Raw genomic sequence first — 12780 nt, forward strand, 5'->3', positions numbered from 1 at the left:
TCTTGACATCAGCTAATCTATTTATTTCTAAGTATAAAATTTGCTAGTCAATCTAACTTTTGNCTTAGACAATGCCATCACAGAATTATTCTTTTTAATTAAGGGAATTAATTAAAAAGAATTTAATTAATTAAGAATTTAATTAAGAATTTAATTAATTAAAGGACAATATGATTTATAATTTAAAGCCTTATCCATATTACAATTTTTTTCTATATGATTTTATATTAAGTACATTTTTACTTCGATTTATGGTTATATCTTAATTTAATAATTAATCTCATTTTTACTTTCTAATTCACATTCAAATTTTAAAGGTTCACTTAAGGTATTTACATAATTATAGACTACAGTATCATTTGCTATTACAGTATCATATATTATTATTATTATTATTATATCATCAATGTATCTCTCTATAAAAATTAATCCATTTAACTGTGTTAATTTATTATCTAATTCAATCATACATATTTCAGCTAATTTGGGGCCAATCACTATGCAGATACTTATTCCATTATTTTGTCTGTATACTTTTTCACCAACATAAAAATAATTAATTATCAAAACAATATTTTATTAGTTCCAATAACCAGTTATGTATATCTAATTTAATTAAACTATTTTCAATTTGTTCCCATTTTACCGATGGATACATAGATATGTCTAAACTTAACGTATACATTGGTTTAAATTTAACTTGCAGTATTTTCCTCGATAATTCATCAGTATTTTTTATTGAAGTAAATCTGAAATATTTTTTAGTTTATTTTTAATAAATAATTCTAAATTAAATAAAATACTGTATACTTAAAATCTACCAGTGGTCTACATATTTCTCCAATTTTATGAGTCTTAAGTCTAATTTTAAGTTGAGGATCTCTAATGTCATTAAAATCAATAATTCTTTTCTTTTCACCTGATGTAATTTTCTTTTGTTTATATAAATTTGTACTTTCTTTTTTATCCATTTCTTAATTTTTTCCTGTGGCTCTTTATTAGTTATGTTAATAGAATTTCTAATTTTTTCTGTTCTTCCCAATCCTTTGTAGTAATGATAATTTGGTCCTTCTTGTACACTTTAATTAAATTTAAGTTATTTTTCTTTAGATAATTCTTTAGTATTCTACATTTTTGGGAATATTTTTTCCCTTATCATTTATTGTTTTCTCACCTTTTATAATATTTTTTTCTAATTTTTCTAATTTCCCTTTATTTGATGTTTTATGTTTCTTCTGTCATCCTGTGTTATTGCTTTATCTATTTCTGATACAATATTAATTAATTGCTTTATTATTAAACAACATATTATATTCTAACCATAATTTCAAAATATTATTTATCAATCTTGGTATTTTCAATGTTGTCTTATTTACTATTAACTTACTTTCCCAATTACTTTTTCACATGATGTTGGATATCCAAAAAAATTGCTGAAGTTTCTGTTCTTTTCTTCCTTTATATTGCCAATCAACAATTTATTTTAATGGACGTGTGTTTCCTTATAGTCTCCATATTTGCCTCCTCAACAGAAATATTTTCTTTTTCTTAAACCTTATTGCAGATTTTATTATCTGCCTTTGAATTTCCCAAATGTCACTTCATTGTAAAATGGCCGAAATAGATTTAGGCAGACTTAATGTTGTTGGTGTAAACTTTTATCTGAGGAAACATTTAAAATACTGTATATCTATTTTATATCATGACTGAGTCCCTCTTAGTTTGCATATCTTTGTCTCTTTTTCTATAATATATCACTTATTAATTAACTTACAAGACTTAATTCTAATTTATTGAAGTGGAGCGTTAGTGAAACCTCTTTTGTGTGGCTTACAAAATTGCATTGAATCTAAAAATTTGATCAACTGATTTTGATTAAACTTTGCTGTTTTCCATTAATTGTGATGAGGAATCAAAAAATGTAATAAAAATGGGAATCTATGATTTTGTTTTTGCAATATAAGGTCGTACCATGATCTTAAATAAGCAGAATTTTCTTTGAATTCTTATTTTAATATCAATCAGTATATCTCACCATAACAACTTTTGAATAACTGTGACAAATATTGTTGATATTTGTAACTGGAACAGGAAGTTCAGAGTATAACCACACTTTTTTTCAGATTTAGATTTAATACAATAAGTTGCAAATGTTTTTGTAATTTTACACTGACCTTCCACAAATATTAGTAGAAAAAGGAATAAAAATTAGAAAAATTTAAACAGTTTCTATTCCTTTATATAGTTCTTTAAAGCTATTTAAAATAAAGTTAAACAATAAAATTTTATACATAATAGAAGAGAGTAAACTTGGCATTTCTAATTCCTTAAAAGTGAGGGATAAGAAAGAAAAAAATTCGTAAACAATTCTTCTCTTTTAATTCTATACTTTTTTTTTGAAAATTTATTACTAGAAAATTGTTTAAAATAAAGAATTGTTACGATCCAATTCATTTTTGATGCATTTTTTTCTACTTTTAAAATCGAAGTTTTTGATTATTTTCTCTTCAAATAGGAAAACTAGAGTACTTTTGTAGGAAACCGTTCTCAGTATCTATTGTATGAAAAGTAATATATCAATAAGTGTAATAACTGCCTTCCTCATAGGGTATATTTCAAATAGCCTATATCATATGGAAAGAAACGGTGAAATCTTCCAAGTTATTTATTTGGCCACACATTGCGATAATCAATCACATATATTCGTCTTGGATCATATATCATTCGAGTCTTTCCCAAACTGATTTCCCTTTTCTTTTTTTTTTACATTTTCTATTATTATTTTACCTTTCTTTTCCCCCTCCCCTTTTTCCTATAAGTATTACGGGGATGAACGTAATTACACAAACAGCTTCGGATATCACTCGAGTAGAAGCGATTGGAAGAAAAAAAAAGAAAGAAAAACTAAATTTGATTTCGACAGAAGAATTTGACAATTTGAAAATCGTAAAATCCACATTTCTTTGCATATAAGTCTAATAGGAAAATTTCGAGCTCAATTTTGCATTCACAATGCAAACGATCGATATCCTATTAGCTAAAGTCTTACTTTACAAGAATAGAAGAAAGGGGGTGAAAGGGGTTAAAAGAGGGAACTACAAAGGAAAAAGCAGGTTAAAAAAAAGGAGAGAGAGAACTAGAAAAAAAATAGTAGTTTGTGGGGTGTCTTATTACAAAACTAACAACTGACGAAAGTTAGAAATTTGGAAGGTTGGAATGTTTCCAATCGATGTATTTTTTTAAAATTTATTATTATTCTTTTATTACTTTTAACTTTATATATATATATAATACAGATATAAAGATATCAAAATGAAAAGGTCTTTCTATACTCTGAATGGATTTAGACTTCATAATCGACAGAACAGAATTACAGTCTGAAGCTTTAAATTTAAAAGTTTCAAGAAGTTGTTATTTTTCGATCACAATAGAAATGCTTCTATTGTTATGTCTGTTGTCCGTTAAATCTATTTCTCCGTTTCTTTTCGATGAGGAAATTGTGTATTGACATCCATTCAAGCGAAAATATATAAAAAAAATACAATCTATAAATTTGGTCCTTTTGTGTGCGTTACACGTCAAACGTTCTTAATGGATAGTTCCCATTGTCGGACTCTTTCCTTCTAAATTCACCAACTTACCTATAATTAGCGATGAGAATAACTTTTATTTACTTAAAAAAAAAAAGATTTACTGTAAATTAGATTTACTAATCTTATTTTACTTTGATCGAATCTGAAACCGTGAATATAGAATTAACAAGCAGTTTCTTCCTTAAAACGAAAATTAATTAGCAAACAATTAACCATACATCTTAAAAGCCGGTTATTTTATTTTCTAATATAATTTCCTCAAAAATTTAATAAATGTCTCTATCTGTTTTTTAATGATAATACGGTAAGAATTTTATAGAAATTATATTTACTTAAATATTTTAAAATTTTAGATTTTTTAAGGAATATTTTATTCTTTTAATAGCGCAACACGAGTCTTCAATTTGGCTTAATTTATGAGGAAAAATAAATTGCATTTTTAGTTCAATAAAACAATAAAAATTAAATATAATTAAAGCAAATTGTTTAAAGAATTTTCAAAATTAATTTTTACAAAATTCACCTGAAGAATATTAAATTAAATAATGTAAAGTTCTTATTATAGGCTACATATTAATTATATTAAATTTATAAATCGTGATAAAAATTTTTAAAACAAATTTTAATAAAAAAGAATATATATAATTAAAATCAAAACTAATTTATTATAATATACAATTATTAACGTGTATAAATTCGTGGAAGAATTTTTTTTTATATCGAAAATATTCAATTCTTAATATAATTTATAACATCTACCATAATTTAACACGGGCATTGAATTTATTATTATTTTTTTTTTATAAAAATAATTTTAAAAATCTCAAGCAATATTTATCGAAATTTGTGTAACGATATTATTTATTCTTTTATTAAAATATTTTTTTTAAAAATATTTAATTTATTTTTATGTGAGATATATCTATATAATATCTTTTATGGTTTATATTATAAGCTATATAAAAGATGAATATATGTTATATATATATATATATATATAAACACGAAAAAATTCTTATAATGGACAAATTCCAGCAAAGCATTCATCTTGATTGAAGTCATAAAGCTAAACTCAGCTGGAAAACCCAAAGAAGTTTAGTAGTAAGGAAGTAAATCTTACTCCATTACCCACAAAAATTTTCCAGACATCTTAATCAACTTGTCTTAGAAAATTTCAATATCGTATACTAGATTAGAATAAACGGCTTAGAGAGGTGAAGTTGGAACTTTTATTGGAATTGCTCCATCAGAATGACAGTTCACCTGATGTATTTTGATTATCATAATTTAAAATACTGGACTGTTATGAAATGAGACATTAATAAAAAAAAATTATTTATAACCAACATTATATTAAATAATTCAAATTCAAACCAAACATACTCAAAAAAAAATGCATTAAATATTTATATATATAGGCCTATAAGTTAAGGGCTATTTTAACTAATTTTATTAATTAAATTTGTTATAATTAATCTTTAATTTGAATTTGAATTAGAGACTTATTAATGTGTTGGATATGTCGAGTGTATAGAATAGAAAATGGATTATAGAAAGTTGCGTACTCAAAACCGTTACAACGTGTCTGATACCACGTGACAAATGATCTGGCTTCGACTTTGATGGATAGAAGCACAATCTCAACTTTACCAAGCCAGAAATCTTTCAGTGGATATTTTATAAGTTGCCACAAGTATAGAGTAGAGTAGCTAGAAATGAAATAAATTTAAATATGCGAGCAGATTATAATAATGTAACTAAATAATTTTAATTTGTTTTTCATATAACCAAATAAATTTAAAAACAAAATTTCTGCATAAATCTAATGAATTTGCACATTTTTTTTTAAACGTTTCCAATTGTCAGACTTGGTTTAAATTAAAATATGTTTTGAGATGATTTGGCAAAATTAACGCACGGATTGTAATTTAAACATCAAAATAAATCCATATCGACTAATTAAGTTACATTATCGCACTAATTATAATTTAAAGTTAATCCGTATCAACTGATTTAGTTACATGATTATATTAATTAAGATTTAGAATTAATCGATATTGAATTATTTTAATTAATTGAAAAGTTAACATTTTAATACCTATTTATTTTAACTAGTTTAAATAATTATATTATTATTATATTAATTAAAATTAAAAAGAGAAAAATAACTGAACGATATCATTTACATTACGAACTAACAGCTGTTAATGACGCTAAAAGGTATAATTTTAAAATACCTTTTCACCTTGAAACGTTTGTACCTGAAACTTAATAGGGAAGGGGAGTGTTAAAATTTAAACATACTGCGACTAAAATAAAACGAAATTCTTTTAAGTTAAACTGTATTTAAAAAAAAAAGAACTTTGAAAAACAACCGGGTTGTTTACTGTATTATTTTGATGTCGTATCCTTTGACCCGAGAATAGTGCACATCTGCCTGAACTAATTAAATCTATAGTGTGTCTGAGACAGCGTGGAACCATTCCAAACTTTGTCGTCCCGAAAGACAAAGAGCAATTCGTTATGAAATGTGTTGGATTACCTTTTAATCTGCATAATCTAAACTTTACACGTCATTGCTGTTTACTGTGGTCACAGCTGTCCGAATGTGGTATATATAATCTTATATGGAATTTGCATAATTTAAACTTTATATTGACGAAAGCTTCAAATTCTGTAATATTAATTTATTACATGTTTCATATCTTACTAAGTTTCCATAATATTGACAAAATACTCGATCATATAATTAAGTTCGTGAAATCAGTTTTAATTATAAGCTTAAAATTAATAAAATTTGCATTTTTGTTACAGATTTCTGCTTAATTGTATGAATGTTAAAAGATCAATTATATATATTTTTTTCTATATAGAAGATGAAAGTTATTTTTACTAGCTAAAATCTTCCTATTTCTTTCTGGTGCAGCTTCCTAACCTATACTTTGTACTGAATTAAGGGTAATAATTACATGCAGTGGCTAAAAGCACTTCAAACGACACTAAACTACTCACGTACAGGCTATAGAACCCTCTGGTCATGCATTTAAATGTTACAATTCCTTTACTGTAATGTAATATTAAAACAAACTATTCATGTATATATACAGTACATACATATATATAAAATAATTATTTAAGAAAATAAAATTTTAATAATCATCTTAGGTATAAGTCGCACGTAAAGTGTTAAATTTCAGCATATTTAAATTTTTGTATTGGTAGAGGCAGCACATCTGCAAGAGGAACAGCGGGAGTTAGTGTTAGTCACATGATCGTAGCAGCATCCAATGAGCGGTTAGCGAGTGGTGAGCTGTCGATCTGGTGGTGCCCGTGTCTAGACGAAGCATTGCACGTGGAATGGGTAACGATGGCAGAAGTCTACAATGTCTTTGCCATGCTAAACTTCCGACTGTCACACTCGCAATTGAATGAAGGGATCCGACATCATCTTATCATGGAGGTACGCTTATTTTACGTGTACTATTCATCTATAAAATTTATTTCCTTAATTATTTTTTTTTCGAATATATTTTAATTGGACTACTTAGTTTTTGCTTACCTTGCGACTTTTCGAATATAACTGATGACTGTGTTACTAAAAAAATTTGCATATTTATAACCCATCGCACCTATGTACTGAGTGTGTTACTAAAAACAATATGTAGGTCTATATAAACATATAATTTTTGTTTGCGTGACTGTTTTTATATATATATTTTTTGTATGTAGAAAATGCATTAACTCGTAAATTTTATTAAGGGCTTAAATTTCGTGTATTTAATATTCGTTTTGATGTATTATAAAAAAAGTTTAATAAATTTTTCACGAAGTTAAGTGAATTTTATCTACTAATCTGTCAACTGATAAGCTTATTTTAGTTATTTTCAAGGCAAATAATTTTTATTTCGAATGTATAAGCTATAATAAAAATATTTTCCTAGAACAATAATTGCCTGAAAGCAATTTTTGTGGGGGATTTATTATTATTATTATTATTTTTTACATTACAAACACATTCAACGTTGATGTATTTAATAAAATATATTATAAAATTATTATAATTTATTTTTCTATAGAATGAATAAATCTCGAATAAGATTAAGAAAAATTTATTATAAAAATAATTAATTTTTTAAAAATAATCACGTCAATTTATTAAAGTAAGCTTAATGTATTAGTTTGTTTACGATTTTATCTTTTATAAAAATGTTCTTAAATTATTTTTTTAAAATCAAAATTAAATATTAAAAAATTAAATTATAAAAAAAAATATGGTTAAGAGGGGTGGTATATACCCTGTCTAGCCCTTTCCTGAATACGCCTGTAACTGAAACACTCCGTAGTAATTTAAAATTTCAGTGTAGAAGACACTTTAATCTACCTAAATAGGGGCAAGTTTCTCATAGAAACTGGTCCCCTATTTAGGTATTACAAACGTGATGGAAACCCGGAAAACTCCAAGTTGGCGAGGTTCGAACCCACACCTTAAAACTGTTTGGTGATATCAAGAGTGNCTTTGAATTTTGAATTTTAAATTATATTAGAATTAAAATTATATATATTCGATAATTAGGAATGTCTTAAAATAACAAAAATTAATTTTCTAAGTCGCTTTAGTTATAAACAATTACGATATAAATTAATGATATTCGTTATAAATGATCTTAACCTTTATTGATGAATATATTCGTTTCATACACACACAGACTCTCCCTTTCTCTCTGTCTATGGTCAAATTTTCTCGGATTAAATATAATTTGTAACATATTTAGTAATGTAATTTGAAATTTAATTTCTATCTTCCTGAAATATAATGATTTAAAGTCTGAGAAGACAAAGATAACAATAGCGCTTTACTATTCCATACGCAATTATCCTTCGATGTTATACACATATAAGCATTTAATTAAATGAAATTAAATGAAGTTTAAATTAATTCGCCAAATCCATAGATATAACTATTAATAGTTTGATTAATTATATTTATATAATTAATTTATATTATTTATTGATAAATAAAGGTAAATTCCTTAATAGTTCTAGAGGTAGTTGGTATTTAACACTTTGGAGTTTGAATTGTAATTAACGTTGTTCTTCAAAATTTTGATATGGATTGCTGCTTTTTTCTTTTTTAATTAAGTATAAGTTTACTGATAAATTTCACAACTTTTCTAACTAAATCGTAAAGATTAACAGAATTAGAATTATCACAAGATTAATTGGCACTTATTACAAAGACGTATTACACTTCAGAAGTCAATTAATGTTGGATACCTCCCAACATAAATCCGTCTCTGTTACTTAGAGAAGATGATCAAATCCTAATTAAGCATTAATTGGAATCCATATAAATAATCATGTTTAAGATTTATCGTAATACCTCTTGAACAGCATCCGCATTATACGTTGATAATGTAAATCCATACAGCTCTATAATAACGTAAAAAAAAAAATTAAATTAAATTAACGAGCTGCACAGGATTTGTTTAATTTTCATTAAAGTTTTTAATTATGTAGACGAGCTGAATATATAAATAATTTAATTAAGTAACATATAAATATAGATAATTACAATACAATATACATTTAGTAAATATTTTGTAAATGAAATTATGAATTTTTAATTATATTCTATATTGATTTTTATATTACGTGAAAGTCGATGCGTTTAGAATAAACAAATTTCAATTTGTAAAGCTGATAAATTCATTTCTGTCTGCATAAGTGGCATTACCTTGAATTCAATGACGCATTGAGGAATTGGGTCAGAATTTGCCTATGTTATAGGCTAATTGCGGTATATGATGTCACGAACAGGTTGAATCGTAATTACCATATTCGTGACGTCACGTAACCATTTTACATCGTCGCGTATCAACAGATGTACAGTACTGTATTTGTCCAAATCAATCATAGATCAGGCTGACGTAAATGCTATCTTCTCACTTCTCCGTTTTATCCAATCTAGAGTCACTCTGCCGTAAATCTAGTCTTTTGTTCGTCTAGTCAGCACTAACACCTTTATATCCACTAGCGGTGACAAAATGTCACTTCAAGTTAGCGAACATATTACAATTTAACTTGATTATTGCTTATTCTATGACGTTCTAAACCTTCACTCCTCCTGAAAAATTAGACATGCTGCGTACATATAGTACAATTTTTTTTCTAAATTTATATATATATATATAAGTTAAGGGCTATTTTAACTAATTTTATTAATTAAATTTGTTATAATTAATCTTTAATTTGAATTTGAATTAGAGACTTATTAATGTGTTGGATATGTCGAGTGTATAGAATAGAAAATGGATTATAGAAAGTTGCGTACTCAAAACCGTTACAACGTGTCTGATACCACGTGACAAATGATCTGGCTTCGACTTTGATGGATAGAAGCACAATCTCAACTTTACCAAGCCAGAAATCTTTCAGTGGATATTTTATAAGTTGCCACAAGTATAGAGTAGAGTAGCTAGAAATGAAATAAATTTAAATATGCGAGCAGATTATAATAATGTAACTAAATAATTTTAATTTGTTTTTCATATAACCAAATAAATTTAAAAACAAAATTTCTGCATAAATCTAATGAATTTGCACATTTTTTTTTAAACGTTTCCAATTGTCAGACTTGGTTTAAATTAAAATATGTTTTGAGATGATTTGGCAAAATTAACGCACGGATTGTAATTTAAACATCAAAATAAATCCATATCGACTAATTAAGTTACATTATCGCACTAATTATAATTTAAAGTTAATCCGTATCAACTGATTTAGTTACATGATTATATTAATTAAGATTTAGAATTAATCGATATTGAATTATTTTAATTAATTGCGTAGTTTGTTATCATNCAATAACCTCATTCTTTAAACAAGAATAAAAAAATCTGGAACAAGTGCCAAATTTAGAGTCGAGAATAATTTTAGGATAAAACCGCGAATGATGATAAAAGTGTAGCAGGCATTAGATAAACACCTTACAAAACTTCCAACCTAGTCAAATTTCCTCCAGTTCTTTACGAGAAACGGATGTAATCTAAATGTTACAACAGAAAATGTAGCAAAACTTATAATAAACAGTGCAGAGAAAAGAAATGTTTGGAAGCGAATTGTTAAACAAAGTAGTCTGTTGTGTCATTCCAAAATGCATTATGTAGCTCATAACTTTAAAACGGCGATAGGAAGCAGCCACATTAAAGTGTGGATGTTATCTATAGCGATTTTACTACTGGACAAGCTTAAATCTAACCACTGTAAATTCCGTGGAGATAAAGTCGTGCTGTCTGCGTGTTTCACTTCTATTGAAATTTTCGTTGTTACTCAACAATAATAGCATCTACATCATAAAGGACGGAAAGTAGGAAATCAGGCTATGAGTTTAGCTGATCGTACACAAGAGGGTTGAGATAATGGATTCTCGGACACCTTCAGCAACTTCACGCTTGTCATGTAACAAATGGCGTTATAATTACACACGGTCTACAAAGCAGTATTGTAAATCGACATTACCAAAGAAGCTAAATGTATGTTGTTGAATGTTGACAGAATTGACAAGTGCCTTGAAACATTCTAAACATACTTGCTTAACATAGCTTCGGGTTACAATATCGTAAAATGAAATGTTTGAATAAGCAAACTCTGATGATAATAATAACAATAATGAGCAAATATGCATTTTTCCTTTGTTACCCGCTCGATATTCGTTAAAAATAGTGTGAAATAGTGTCAATAACCTCTTTTCTACGTTACAATAACTAATTATGTAACGAATGGGGAAAACAAATCTCTTAATCATCAAATATATCAAGGTTTAAATTCTTTATTACATTAAACGTAAAAAAAAAATACTTAGAAAAATATTTTAAATTTAATTTTTATTTTTCTGTTATTATACAATTATATAATAGACATAAGTTGAGAAAATAAATTTTATTTCGTTCTTATAAAAACTTTAAAAAAAATAATAATTCGAGTTCGTACTATTTTAAAACATATTAATAATAAAAATATCTTGTATAACCGGAATTCCTATTGATTCAATTTAAAAAATAAAATAAAATAAATTCGTAATATTTAATAAAAATGCAAATATAAGTAAATAAAAATGTTCTCAAACAAATTATGCTTCGGTAGAAAATTATTAATACAGTAAAACCTATCCAAAAATAAAAAGATAACCTGCCTAAACTTAGCGATTTTTTTTATGTTAATTAAAAAAGAACCTATTTAAAACGGAAACCTGCCAAACCGGGGGAAAAAGTATTCGGTATCGTGCGATTCCGGTTTATACAGGTTTTATTATAATTAATGAGATGTAGGCGTTTAGTTGTATCCAATTTTCAAAAATTTTAAAGCTAGAAAGATTATCTTTCAACTCTTATACACGTATAAGTCTAAAAATATCATCTCTGTAGTCATTAGTAATGGTTGGTCAATTCTCCTCTCTCTCTCGAAAATTTTCGATTCCTCTAATGACAAGAGAGTAGTATTACAACTAAAAAAAAAGTATATATATATTACTTTTCTAAAATTTATATTTAAAGAATAGAAGTAACTTAATTCTCTTACAGTTAATACTGATAAAAAACACGTTTTATATACTCTTGTTCTATATTTATGTATGTTATATTATTTTGATATTCAATCGAAACTATTCTTAACAGCTGTTACACAATATAGAAGCTATTATCTTTTCATTATCCTTCTGTTTTGGTTGAATTCGGGACAGATTGATCGAAGAACGATGGCTCTTTTCTTGTGAGGTGGCCATAATCGGGTAAGTATCGATTAACCTTTTACTTTTTGCCCAATTTTGCCGACAACTGGATAATAATTAAGAAGTATGAGTGAAAGGATGGGGCATGTTTTCTCTCGAACTCGCATAGATTTTTTGTTTTTTTATTATTTTTATTATTTTTTTTAATTTTCTTAAAAATAGAATCTTTATCAACACGCTGCTTAACTTATTCCCTAAAATTAATTCGTCTCATAAAAGACTTTTCTTAATTAATTTTTTAATGGGTTCAAATAATTAGTTATGTTATTAGTAAACAAGATTTCCAGATATTTTTCTCCCTTCAGCTTTCTTTACTCGGTTATTAAATGCTATTTGCGTTGTAAAAGATTAAAATATTCGTATATTACTCGGCTGTAATCTAAAAAAAAAAAAAAAAAAAAT

At 26.2% G+C, this 12780-nt stretch overlaps 1 protein-coding gene across 3 annotated transcripts in view; it reads left to right on the forward strand.

The window, feature by feature from the left end:
- The first annotated feature begins 6895 nt into the window (after nucleotides 1-6895).
- LOC111635148 (chondroitin sulfate N-acetylgalactosaminyltransferase 2-like) overlaps nucleotides 6896-12780 on the forward strand; it is a 61629-nt gene continuing 55744 nt past the window's right edge. Inside the window, exons 1-2 of one of the 3 annotated variants that reach the window (XM_023380009.1) lie at nucleotides 6949-7053; nucleotides 12266-12378. Coding sequence is in view for 1 of the 3 variants with exons in the window: in XM_023380007.1 (XP_023235775.1) it covers nucleotides 7022-7053 (32 nt within the window). In the remaining 2 variants the exon portion in view is untranslated. Of the gene's footprint in view, nucleotides 7054-12265; nucleotides 12379-12780 lie in introns of all 3 variants that reach the window. The other 2 variants (XM_023380007.1, XM_023380010.1) reach the window with 2 other exon arrangements.

Source organism: Centruroides sculpturatus, unplaced genomic scaffold (genome assembly GCF_000671375.1).
Source record: "Centruroides sculpturatus isolate CEXI.00-Female unplaced genomic scaffold, Cexi_2.0 scaffold986, whole genome shotgun sequence".
Classification (NCBI taxonomy): Eukaryota; Metazoa; Arthropoda; class Arachnida; order Scorpiones; family Buthidae; genus Centruroides; species Centruroides sculpturatus.